The sequence below is a fragment of the Brassica rapa genome, chromosome A10 (genome assembly GCF_000309985.2).
Source record: "Brassica rapa cultivar Chiifu-401-42 chromosome A10, CAAS_Brap_v3.01, whole genome shotgun sequence".
In the NCBI taxonomy this organism is placed as follows: Eukaryota; Viridiplantae; Streptophyta; class Magnoliopsida; order Brassicales; family Brassicaceae; genus Brassica; species Brassica rapa.
The window spans coordinates 14529314-14543114 of NC_024804.2; the positions used below are offsets into that span (position 1 = coordinate 14529314).

Sequence of the window (13801 nt, forward strand, 5' to 3'; positions counted from 1 at the left end):
TAGAGGTGCATACATTCAGCTTCATTTCATCTACGAATGTTAAAAGCTCTTGTGCCAATTGCAACAGAATCAGTGACAATACTTCAACTATTGTATTTTAAGAGTGTCATTAATCTTTGCAAGTGGAGAGAGACGCATAAGTCAATAAACACCAACTTGTCTCACATGTCTTTCCTGTTTGGTATGGTATATGTCTCACATGTGTAGTGTAGTAATCTTTGCAATCTCAAAACGGATTTACATGTCGAAGTTATGTAGTATATATGTGTGAAAACAACATTATCAAATAATCTAATTAGGTAGAGATTGTAGGATATTATTTCTTGCGATGATTACAAATCGGAAACATCTCTCATTTTTATAACCCATGTGTCAGAGTTATTTTAAAAATTATGATTAGTCCATATCATTTACATGTATCTCCGCCGTGTGATTGATTTCATATTATATTGGATTTACAAAAAAAATGGTGCTTCTTGTTAGGGAATAATAATATGGAAAGAAAGGGGTAATAATTTAGGGAGAAATTTTGGGTTTCCGACAATATGTCTGAAATGATATAATATTTTGAATAAAGACATCGAAGGATCCAAAAGGGTCCTCGCTCACCAACATACACTGAGTGGGGGAATAAAAACGGTTTATTTAGCATTATACTTTAGGTTTTGTTTTCAAAATGTATCCTCAAAACAAATGCATGGTTTTATTATCCAGAGTCCATGCACCACTTAAAAGTGGGGAACACACATGTGTGTGCATTTTCCTTCACTGGCTGAGGCACTTCTCAAAGTAATTAAGAACCAAAGTTATCATTAAAGGAAAGCAAAGAGATATTTAGCGAATTATGTACTTTTCTAGTTTAATTTGTCACATGTACATTTAAAAGTTTAATTTGTAATTGGCTAGTTTTGAAAGTGTGTTTAGACAGATGGATAATATTGGTTTTATCTAAGACATAATGTTCTTAGATCCTTAATAAAGTTGGAGGTTTAAAAGAAAACATTTTTGGTTTATTAATATCATACATGAATTGCTGTTGTTTTAAAATAGTTAAAAGTTTAGCATTATATCGATTATTGATCGTGGATAGTGTATCATGAATTGTCTATCATTGATCAGTGAATCCTATGCTAACAATTATTAGAGGCATATAGAGATTGAAGACAATTAATAATCATATGTTAACAATTGTATTGCTTGTAAAATCGCTCTCGTCTGCCTACTATCTCACCAGCAAATCGTATCATGATAACCACGTAGTGGTAGCATATAGTGATAATTTTTTGGGCTTGGTACGTACTTATATCATTTTTGGGTTTGATTTCTTATAAGAACTAAATTATCATTATTTGATTAGTCTTGGTTTGGATTTCGGTCCAAGTTTAATATGATGGATCGTAAAATGATCGGTCCATCCTCTAGCATTAGTCGGAAGGTATTTCAAACTCAGTTGAGACAGTGTGGTAGCTAATCTACTCTGTAGTACTAAATGTATTCTTTTCGGGACCGACTTATCATTATTTGGCCAGCCTGGGCTTAGACTTCGATTCAAGTGGTTAACATGGTGGAGCATAACAGATGATCGGTGCATCTCTGCCATTTGTCGGAAGGTATTTAAATTTAGGTCTGATAGTGTGATAACAAGTCCACTCTATAGCACTAAAAGTGTTTTTCTTGGGAACAACCGGATCAGCCGATAGAATATATATATAAAAAGAATATCATATTACGATACTAGAGGTGCGGAAAGTTTGCTTTCATAAAATATTTTTAACACTTGTTTAATTTTGAAAATGTTTGATTATATATTGGTTATGAATGTCACTAATAGAGTAAAAAAATTGGCGAGAAAATATTTACCCTATACCCAGCTCATATGTTACCAATTAAGTAAAACAAAAGTTCATAACCTGTGCTGGTTACTAATTAAAATGAGAAATAGGTTAATGTTTTTCCTTCATTGTTTTTGTAGAGGGAAAGAAGTTATAAAACTACTTTCAATTTTTCACTCTAGTTTTTCCTTCCACTTACCCTACTTTATTTATTCCAAGTTACTCTATGACTTACCGATCACACTAATTATGTAGGAATCATTATTTAGGTGGTTCCTCTTCTTTCTTTTTAATCTTATATGACCAGTCTAATATGACCAGTTTTATCAAACTGCTGCAGAATCGCATAGCCTTTAGTGACCATGGTTACCACTTACCAAGATGGTTATAACAAGAAATAATTATCGCCATCAATATATTAAGTTATTGTATCAAAAAATATTTTGTAAGTGCTAAATAAAACGGTGTTTTAAAGAAAATTGTCCTTTGGCTTTTAAGAAATTATTTTGTTCATACGCTACCTTGCTTCTCCGGCGACCTTTCTGTTGGAAGTTGCTCCGCATTCCGGCTTGTCTTGCCTCGGAGCTCCGGTTTTAAACTGCAGTCGACATGGCACCTTTTCGGAGGAAGGTTCCAGCGCGTTTCATTCGGTGACGGCCATTTCCTCTTTTGCCTCTTTAATCATCGTTTAGAGTTTCGTGTCTTTTCCGGTTTAGAAACTGGTTATTGCTTAAGTAGTTTTATTTTTTTTTTTAATTGTTTTCTTTTATTTTATTTCCAGCTGTACCCATAAAAAAAATTAATACGAAAGCCGTTAAAAGAAAAAAAATTGAAGAAGAACCAAAGCCTTCAATTTTTTGGGAAAGAAAACTTAGTCGCCTAAACGGTATGTATACGCCGGAACTGGTCCCATGAGTTAAATGGTTCATTTACAGCTTGACGCTTTGACGTGTGAAGAGTCCGCCGAAAAATATGAAGTTGAAGTTCTTCTCTATATCCTTTTCTCCTTTTTCATCTTTATTTGGACTCTTCCGGCGACTTCCGCCAATCTTTTCTTGCGCAGTTCTAATTAATATTATCTTTAGGTTTAATAAGAAGACTGATAAATATTTTTTTCATTTCTTTTATAAGTAGACAAACTAGGAGGTGGTGTATTTAAGTATTAGTATTTTGGTTATATGATTAAAAAGACAGTTGATGCTCTTATGTCGGCCTATTATAATTAAGATAACATTATTTTTTTTTTTTTGGTCAAAATTAAGATAACATTAATAGCTATAAAAATAAGACAAATCTACGGGAACTCACATGCTGTAACAGTAGTCGCCAAATACAATGTAAATAAATCTGCACAAAAGAATAATGCCGGAGTCTAGTCTAACCACAATAACATGACAATTTTTTTTTTACAATTTAATACATATGATTTTGTAACATGTTATGTGGAAAGGGATTTGATAATTCGAAAGAAATAGTATACTAGCTTAGCCAAATTACATACCTACCAAATAAGAACTCGTGAAGCCGTTTTTAAAGTTCATGAACCATCTCCTTTAGTTGTTGAACTAATTTATTAGTATAAATAAGTGATTAAGTAAAGTTTAAAGTTTTCATTAATTTATATTGTTCTTGGACACTAGTTCGGTGAGGATTCACAGTCTTCACGTTAATTTTCCCAGATGGAAATGCAATATGAAAAATGTTTCATATTAGAATTTCATGTATTCAAACTCGAACTTACCCGAACATGAATATCCACCGTGAATATTGTTGTCGCAGATATGTTGTGATCATCAAATAACATAACTAAATAATGATAGTCTAGTGGTGAGAGGTAATTTGAGACAAATCATAAACAGTGGCTGAGACTTGAAGTTAAGACATGTGGGTCAAAGGGAGAGACTTTGAACAATTCACCACAATAATAACTGTGTAAATAAGCCTAAAGCTAAACTTTTATCAATTTCATATGGGTACTTGACAAAATGAAGATGAAACCACGCTTTAGATTTCATTTCAAACTCGGACTAAACTAGTTGTCTGTATTCTTTTTGCGAAATTAATTAGTTAGGTATCGGCCCAGATATTTTCATGCAAAATAATAGTGTATTCACTCGGGAACGTCCTTATTACTCCTTACCAGAATGTAGTTAAGCCGTTACCAAAATTTTCTTAAAATAGAATCATCATGGAGCAATGATGTATATGGCTGACTGTGATAACGAAAACTTTTGGAGTGATATGAGTATACAATTATATGTATTTAAATTATGAAAATCACTCAACTTTATGTGACACTCGCTTTATCTTTCTCATTCATAATCATTATTTTTTTCGAAGGGGGGGGGGGGGGGGGGGGGGGGGTGGGGGGATTATTGGTAAATGAATTTTATGAATTTTGAAAATTTTGAGATTCCATTATTGGTTAAAGAATTTTCAAAATCCATTTAAATCTTTTGTTATTCAAAAATTTTAGTTATTATTGATTCTCTAATTCTAACAAAATCTTATGTTATTGGGAGATGAATTCTATTCATTTTTACTCATAAGACTTAACTTTCAAAATATCTTACGCAATTTTGTAATTTTTAAAATCCATGTGATAAAAAACTAGAAAACAAAATAATTATTCTTACCAAATATCTATTGCACCTTAAATCTAAATTATATGTCCAAAACTATAATTCATTATACTTTTACATTTTAGAACATATAATTATTTTTATAAATAATTATCATTTTGAATATAAATATTAATAATTTTAAAATATTTTTTAAATAGTTTCAAAAAAGTTGAATTTCAAAAAATAATTTTGAGAGCCAAATCCTCTGTTATGCGAACAAACCGGAGTTTAGAAAATATTTTGAAAAAAAAATCCAAAATTATAAAAATTATTAAAAAGTTCAAATTTGAAAACATATAATTCCAAATTATAAAAGAAACTTATTTATTTTTAATTTTTATTGTTATATTACTTATATATATAAAACAAGGAGTAAAATCGTCTTTTGCCTTTTTCATGAATTTTTTTTAATTATTTTTTTTCTCTTTGAATGCTCTTTTTGTGATAAAATTTTTAAAATGGTCATTTAAGAAAAATTGTCCAATTTTGTATGTATCACTATTATTTAATTTTTAATTTGAAAGAAAAAATAAATAATAATGCTATATGATCTAGAAAATAAATAAATTATATATCTACTTTACAAAAAATGATAAAAATAGGTAATACAAATTCATGAAAATCTATACTAATCCAAAAAGTTATGATCAAATTTTATAAGCCCATTTATATAAATTTCACAATCCATATAACTTTTAAAATCTATCAACTCTTAAAATTTACAAACTCTTCACAAATTCATTTCCTGTTGACCCCCAATTATAGGAAACATATTTAGAGTAATACTCGATTGCGATTCGAATCAGCTGATAAGATACCTGAGGTTTATCAATTTTCGTTTAAAAAATATATATATTACCAAAACCAATAAATAATTACTAATGTACCCCTGTCAACTTAGTATAAAGAACCCTACTCCCCCTCTTTCTTCGACATCAACATCTTTCTCCTTCTCTCTCCCACTCACCGGAAAACTCATTCCGACGTACATCTCAGGCTTCAGATTCTCCAAACCTATTGGAAAATGGCGAAAGGAGGTAACAAACTGATGAAGCTAAAGTCAGTCTTGAAGAAGTTCAACTCGTTCAACACCAAGCCAAACCAGCAACCGGCTCCGACCAATCACGGTCGATCCTCCGCCGTTAGTGCATTTCCCTCAGGAGACCTTCACACCGTATACGTCGGCAGAACACGTCGTCCTTACCATGTGAGCTCCGACGTCGTGAGCCACCCTCTCTTTCAGGAGCTAGCTGCGGTGGATGGTGGATGTGGCGGCGAGGACGGTGCGATCGCTGTGTCGTGCGAGGTTGTCTTGTTTGAGCATTTGCTTTGGATGCTCGAGAACGCCGACGCCGACGAGTCACGCCCCGAGTCGGTCCACGAACTTGTCGAATTCTACGCTTATTAACTTACGATTAGTTTTAGGTGCAAACATATATATATAATTAATGATTTGTGTTTTGTATATTCTATACTCTGTATACTTTACACAGTCTTTTGTTAAAATCTTTCTTTTCATTTAAGTGATACAACAACCAATAAATAAATATTTCAATATGTAAACATTGGCTTGCAGTTTGTAATATAAAAATGCTTTTCTATTAAAAAAAAAAGATTGCAACGTCAATGTAGTCATGTATATCAATCAATTGATAGACTGGATATATATATACTGGGAGCTAGGTCGGTCAAATTAATGAGTTATTGACTTGACTCTGCTGGTGGCTGGCGCGAACACGATCAATAACGGTTTACAAAATTTAAGCCCTCATCAAATAATTTCATTTAATTTATCTTAGATAGATTGGCCCATATAAATTTTAAATATTTTATAAATTTATTTGCTTATAATTAATATTTATGACAAATATATGCGCGTATACGTAATATATATAGTGGATATTATGTGTATGTATATATCAGTATAGACAGACACCTAAACGGAGTATATACGGATATAGCGCCTAGTCGTATATCAATGTAGTCATGTATAACGCGTTAGAGTATAACGCTTAGTTGTATAGGCGGACGCCTAAACGGGGTATATACAGATATATGTTCTTACACAAAATATAGGTATAAGAATAATATATATACATTATTTTTGAAAAAACTGAACATAAATATATTTTAAATCCAATTGTATGTATAAGTATATAGTATAACATATACAAATAGTTTTAAATTATAAAAATTAAAGCCATTTTAAATATATAAAAGATGATAAATTTAAAATGATTTTGCAACAATTATACTAATATCTACAATCATATAAATACATAAAATAAAAAAAAGTAATATAAATAATAACATTAATAAAATATAATAATAATATTAATAGTTTTTTTGAATATTAATGCTTAAAATCCGTCTAGGCGTCTGCGTAGATCGCATGATGTCTGCCTAAACGCTATTATTCACTCGAATTATATAAATCTGAATAAAACACTGTATAACATAAAAATAATACAATTGGTTACCGTATAGCGCCTTGGCGCTCGCCTAAACTGCATTTTAGAACACTAGTATATATATATATATATATATATATATATATATATATATAAATAAGTAGTTTGAACTTTGAAAGAGTCTAGAGTCAGTTTTGAAGTTTGAAATAGTCTAAAGTCTCTACTGATGTGTACTGAGATTTACCTCCTTTATTCCCGAAAACAAAGATTTAATGAATGAGAAAATATATACGTAACAGACAATATCTAGATGAAAATGTCTCTTACAAAATTCATGTAAGAAAATCATTTTGTTTGGTAAAATGAAAAGCAAAGAGAAATAAAAGCATATATTCTTCTCCTTTTTTGAACAAAATTTTAAGAGATAAAGCCGACGAAAAAGTTGCCAAAAAACTATATTTCCCTCAAAACAGAGCCATATGAACACAAAACTAAAATTACAATTCAAAGACACGATAAACCACTGGAAATCAAAACCTAAAGCTGAAACAAAGCAAAGATCGACTTCAACGGAAAATCAAACAAATATATCTTCTAGAAACTGGATCACAAAACCACCATACATGGTTAACAATGCTATGGTTGAATGCCTGCTTGGTATATGAACCAAAAATAGTCTTCCACGCAGAACCAAAAAGCCGTCTATAATCTCTGTTAGACCCTGATGCTTACATGTTGTAAAACCAATTCAAATATTTCATCAATTCCCACTAATCTATTCTTTTATATAAGGGGCTCCACAATTCCAAAATGATGTAAAACCTCAAACTAACATACGCATGATTTGTCCTTACATGCCCAGGCACATAAAAGCATCATCGCGTAGCAATACATTTTGCGGTAACCATCACAATAAACTGAACATATAGACTACATATATTTACATTTGATCGTGATCCAACTACACCTCAGATTAAAAAAAACATACCAAATCCGACAAATTCTTGTCAAATCAACCACAATCCATATATTGCATTGTTCATTAGTCTACCTGGTTGAGAAACATTTTCGATAATAACAATAGAAAACAGGTGTGTGCACATTTTTTCGTACAAGAGTTTTTTTTTCTTTTTTTGTAATTTGCTTTCGACGTACAAGAGGTTGTGTTCATGTTTAATCTCGTATCACATTTCGTCCACCAAATCAGTTCAAATCTAACATATATATCTAAGAAAAAAACTTAAATCCCTCCTTGAAAAATAATGGAGAAGAAAATAAGAACCAGGAAAATACAAAGATAGTCTGATTTTACAATTACACCCCAGAGTAATGAGCCCTAACAATTCCCATATGATTAAAAATAATAATAAAGGATAACAATAACCATAATAACAAAAGAAAAGTTTTTAAGAGTTATTCAGCATTTGATTTGTATTTAGTCTTCATTTGCTGCTACTGCATCATCCTCAGCTGCAAAAGACGAGACAAAACCATTAGTGTTGGCAACTCAATCATCAAATCATTGTCCAAAATAACCACTATTCTGCTTGATTCCTCATAAAACAATTTGTAAAGTTTCTTGTAAGTGTGTGTAATGGGAGGGGTAGATAGGATAACAGTCCTAACAGGCTCGGCCCAGTCCATTCTAAACCCAGTAGGTGGCCCCTTGACCAATGAGCTTGAACTGGTTAGCTACGGTAGGGTTGAAAGGTTGTGACTAGTTCATTGAAGGTAAGAGTAGTCTTTGGGGCTTACCGGGACTGTCGTCAGGGTGATAATCTTTAGGATTGTTCTCCATGCATTTAATTAAGAACTTGAAAGTCTCAACCTCGCAAGGGATGGTGAGCGCACCGCTCTGATCAAACCCAAACTCTTCCTCTGCCTTCTCGAGCAACACCTTGAACAAAGAGTGGCTAAGATAGGTTGTCGGTATGATAAACCTCCTTAACTCCGGTCCAACATAAACCGCAAGATACCCTTTGGGAACATCAGCGGGAGGCTCAGGGCTTTGACAGTTTTCCTCATCCGAGTCACAATTCTTGACGGCAAATAGCCTCTTGTTGATAACCGGTGAGATCATTGCCGCCGCTTGCTTTCCAGCTTCCAATGGAGCGATATCTGACTCGGGACCTATAGTTGCAGTTTGCCATTTTTGCAGAATCTCCTTTAGCCTCACGATCTGCCTGATTCCGCTTAACTTTGCCGCACTGTTTTCATCCATCTGCTCTGCCTAATGATATAAAAGACCAGCAACGTTTTCTTCAATGAGAGATTAGACGTCTCATAAGATCTTCTTCTTCCCTCGTAACTGCATTAACGATATAACTAAACTTATCACAATAAAGGAATAAACACATTACTCAGACAAAAACTCCTTCTATTGTATAATCAAGATCATAAAACTAGAAAAAGAAACTTCTAAAGAGAAATAAAAATCAATTTGAATCATTAGTAATGCGCTCCTTGTTAGTATATATTTGTGACAAAAGCAAAGTGAATAGTATGTATTATCATCAACCAAAGCAGGGACCCACATTCACACAGAAACACAGGCCAAAGCAGTCTTTTTCAAGAAGGAATGTTTTATCTCAGATTCAGTGCAAATCTAAACCATTAGTGCAAGTACATGGAATCTGCAGCACGAAGTCGTAGAGGGAACTCCCAAACCCATATAGTATTAGATCAATCTCAAGAACATCATTAAATCCATAATAAGTTTTTATACAATTTTGCTCACTTTACCTAAAAAATTTCAGCAAACTCAAAGGATCCACCTATATTAATAACGCACGATCGATGTTCACTGGCAAAAAAATGAATCCAGATTAGATCAGGATCTATTAAATCAAATATTTCTCAGAGAAAATAAAAACAAATCTCAAAATGTTTTACATATGTATATGTGCATTATATAAAATTGTTAACCTGAAGAGGAAAACGAATTGAATCACTCTTAGCTATATGTGGAAACGATGAGGAACAACCATGCAAAGAGAAAAAGAGGGGTCTCCCAAAGATTTCTTTCTTTCTTTTTCTGTGGCTTCTTCTTTTTTAGGTTTTTTTTCTGTTCCAATACTGGGAAGCTCAAACGATGATGAGGAAGGATGTATATATTCAAGTTCTGAAACCAAAACTAAAAAAACAAATAAAAATCAGAATTAAAAATTAATAGAATCTAAAATTTATTTGGTGGGGGCAAAACGAATAGAGAAGCGAATTTTGGGAGATCAGGAACTGGAGATTGGCTTTTTTGGGATTTATAGTTTTTTCAGTTCATTGATTCTCTCTTGCACATAAGATTTTTTTGTGGCTTTCCCGTTACTTTCGGCTTTTCAGGTTCTTCTGTTTTCTCACGTTCTCTACGCCGAAAGTTAGTTTATTTACATATTAATTGCTTATTTGATTTGCCAACTTATCCCTCCACTTCGTGCGCAATTAAAATAATTGCGAGTTATTATGAGATGCACTTGACATATTTCATTAATGAAGTTGCATGATATCCATTTGATTATAGAGCTCTGTGGTGTCTGGTCATTGCATCTAGCTTTTTTAGCTAATTCAGCACTACTAGTATCCTTAGTAATTGGTTTGAAAGAAAGATTACAAGTAGCAGAGACTTTGAAAATGTCTTGCAAATAATTTCTTGTTAAAATATGCCTACAACTCTGTATTTCTTCTTTGACTCGGTTATACTCTTTAACAGTTTATACATTGATTTCAGTTCTTCACAGAATATAACGTCTGTATAGCCGAGCATGCAGACATTAATTGTTGCTTGTTTAAAAGTTTATCCTCAACCTCTAAAGAGGTTTGTTTAGATAGATGGTCAAGTGATCAGCATGTTCAAATATATACACAACAACAAATCAACAATATTGATCATCATGATCAAGTGCTTGTTGAGAGGTACAAGGAACATTGATTATTTTTGCGTTGACAATTAATCGGAAAAGGATGATCTCTAGCTAGTACCGAAGATTCTTTGTTAGTATTTGATGCCTCCAGGCTCCATCCATTGCTTGAGATCAACAATGGTTTTGCTAATAATTACATCCGGGATGGACCACCTCTTGATGTGACGAATTTAACTTTTGTTTAGGCAACCATGTGATACACTTAAGGTGATCACATTATTCTAATATTATATATCTTGTAGTAATAAGATGATTAACTAAAAATAATATAAAGTTAAATATTGTGTAATACAATTACTAGACAAGAACATGGTTTCTACTTAAGTGTATATTATACGATTGCGAACAATATTTTGCGGAGTATTATGGATGGATTTTGCAATATCTTCTCACATGTGCCGTGTATAAATTCGTAAGTGTCTCATAATTTAGTTTATTAACCCTAAATATATATAAAATGAAACTTCTGTATTAGCTTGTTGGTTTGTGCTAGCTTTAGATCGAATAGTACTCTGATGGCCGAGCTAAAATGATGATCTCTTTTCGTACGAGTTTATGCATTATATATAGTATATGTAACTAGTTTCCTTCAGGACTAACATATAGTACGCCATTATAAATTTTTAATTTAGAAATTTTTATTCTGATCCATCTTTATATAGCTGTACAACAATGTATGAATTGTTTTATGTATAAATTGTTATTGTTTTCTTGTTGCATGAATTAATTAGTTTGAGGGCATGGACTTCTTAACGTTTTAAAATAGTAACTTGTTTTCTAAACGAGTTCATTCGAACCTGAAAAAAATAAGGGTGCAACCGTGCAAATGGAGATGAGGACTGGTGGCGATTACAATTTACACATTACACAAGAAGAAAATATAGCATGATTATGCATTTCTTTAAGGTTTCATACATTATTTGCGTGTTTTGTTATTCTTTTAAACTCTAATTACAAACTACAAAAAATATGATCGAGAAATCGCAAGGATATGGAATAATTCCAAATTGATAAAGTTTCATTTGATGCTTATCCTACATTTTACCGTAAACAAGCAGCTAGCAATCAACCAAAACAACCAAGATCATAGGTTCATCCATCAACACAAATATTGATACTATTTAAGATATATAATATATGAATATCTAAAGATTTTAAGATAAAAACTAGAAAACTGTTAAGATATAGAATAATATGAATACAGTGATGGTCGATATATCCTCCACCTAGTATTGTTGCATGCGTAGGACATACACAATCGCAAGCAGAAAAAGAGAGCCGTGCAATACTCTAAATAGTTTCTAAAAACAACATCACAGATCTTATATTATTCATTTTTGAGGTCCAAGTTAACTCAACCATTTGTTGTTATATGTTGCTTATATTGTTTTATATTTTGAGGGCCAGCGAACCCGATGAGGAATAAGTATTTGGCTGTGCGCATCTTTCTTGAAAACAAAGCATCTTCCTTCTCGATTCTCAGCATCTACGAAATATTCACACTTCCACTTGACAAGATCCAACGGCTTAGCGTTCCTCTCTCTTCATCCGACGGTCCAGGTTTCAAATTCCTTCCTCTGTCTCTCTTACCACCTTTTATATAAACCACCTAACCAATCACCTCTCTGCTTATCATCAAGGTAAAAAAACATGGCCACTTTGGATTCTCCATTAGAAGCGTTGGCTTTCGAATACGCTAGCTTCGGTGTTCTTGCCATCATCAACAATGTCTGGACATGGATCGCTGTCGTGACGGCAGCCGTCAGCTTCTGGAGGATGAGAGTTACCACCATTGGAGAGGACGGCCGTCATCGATGTGGATTGTTAGAGGAACAAACCGCCTCCAAATCTGATCAAGAACCACAAGTAGTAGCTGGTCCGGTTAAAGAAACGGCGGCGGCTCGAGTGGAGGAAACGGTGGTTATGAAAACGGAGGTTTGGGAGACGTTAATGTGCGATGACGGAGTGACAAAAGGGAAGATGACTGTGTACTACGAGGTAGACGTTGACGGAGGGAGGGGTGGAGACGGAGATGGAGAGTTAACGTCCGCTGTCAACTATGGAGGTGGTTTGGGTGATTGTGGAGAGTGGTGGGAGAGATGGGAAAGAGTGGTGAAGATGAGAAATGGTGATGAAGATTGGTACCGTTACGTGGACTTAATGGTGATAAACGGAAGTGTCGTAAGATTATGGGATGAAAAAAGGAGCCTGTAACGGCGGAGGGTGTTTAATTACTACATGATTACTTCAAACCTTGTTGGTTTAAAGTATATTATTTTTGGTCGATTAAGTTTGAAATTTGTAGATAATGTCTCCCAAACAAGACCAGGAGCTCTTAAATTAGAATAAATCAGTATCAACTGTTTGTTGCTTCCGAAACTTTGTTCGTAGAACATTTGGACACAAGTATGGTTAATTACGCTGGCTAAGCCCAACCTAAACTTGACTACACTTTCACTCGTTAAAAACTTGACTACATGCATATATTGTTAGTGTTGGTATAAGTGTTGCAGCTTTTCTCTGAAACAAGAAAATATGGAAAGCTAATAAAAAAAATAAAGGTATTATTGTATGCGTAGTTTTCATTTTTAGTTGAAGTATTGATAAATCCAACTTACGTACCATTAATTAGAAGATAAACGACATCATAAACTTACAACTAACTCATAAAGTAAACTTTGTACATACTCGTAACACAAATTGACTACTCAGAGCATACCTAGTAATTAAAACTTTAGTTAGTTGAAAGACGAACACGTAACAAAACTAATTCTCCAGCATCATAACATACAAATTACATCTACTAAACTATTAACATATAGTCCGGTTTACTTCCCGGTTTATATTTGGTTAGGTTTCCTTTTGCTTAACCAAAGATATATATATATATGAGTCGATGATGTACAGAACGTTTTAACGAGAATAACAAACTATTTTTCCTTCTTCTCTAAAACTTCGAGCTCAGATCTTCATCTTCATCACCTTCGATTCACATCTTGATATGGTATCAGAGCAATGAT

At 33.0% G+C, this 13801-nt stretch overlaps 3 protein-coding genes across 4 annotated transcripts; 2 read left to right on the forward strand and 1 right to left on the reverse strand.

Annotated features, from left to right (window-relative positions):
- The first annotated feature begins 133 nt into the window (after window positions 1–133).
- LOC103845642 (auxin-responsive protein SAUR76) lies at window positions 134–7337 on the forward strand. The gene has a single exon (XM_033282741.1). The coding sequence runs from the start codon at window positions 5481–5483 to the stop codon at window positions 5862–5864; it is 384 nt and encodes a 127-aa protein (XP_033138632.1). The 5' UTR covers window positions 134–5480; the 3' UTR covers window positions 5865–7337.
- Window positions 7338–8102: 765 nt separating this feature from the next.
- Window positions 8103–10117, reverse strand: LOC103845643 (protein SMALL AUXIN UP-REGULATED RNA 10). Of its 2 annotated transcripts, XM_009122521.3 has the most exons (4): window positions 9793–10116; window positions 9610–9670; window positions 8623–9175; window positions 8103–8337 (listed from the first exon to the last, which is right to left on the reverse strand). In XM_009122521.3, the coding sequence occupies exons 3-4, from the start codon at window positions 9086–9088 to the stop codon at window positions 8303–8305; spliced, it is 501 nt and encodes a 166-aa protein (XP_009120769.1). In that variant the 5' UTR covers window positions 9089–9175; window positions 9610–9670; window positions 9793–10116; the 3' UTR covers window positions 8103–8302. The 2 variants fall into 2 exon arrangements, with proteins under 2 accessions (XP_009120769.1, XP_009120770.1); XM_009122522.3 differs by lacking the exon at window positions 9610–9670 and having other exon boundaries at window positions 9793–10117.
- Window positions 10118–12116: 1999 nt separating this feature from the next.
- LOC103845644 lies at window positions 12117–13153 on the forward strand. The gene is made up of 2 exons (XM_018655493.2): window positions 12117–12341; window positions 12422–13153. Exon 2 carries the CDS (start codon window positions 12432–12434, stop codon window positions 12993–12995), a length of 564 nt encoding a protein of 187 aa, XP_018511009.1. The 5' UTR covers window positions 12117–12341; window positions 12422–12431; the 3' UTR covers window positions 12996–13153.
- The last annotated feature ends 648 nt before the right edge of the window (window positions 13154–13801 follow it).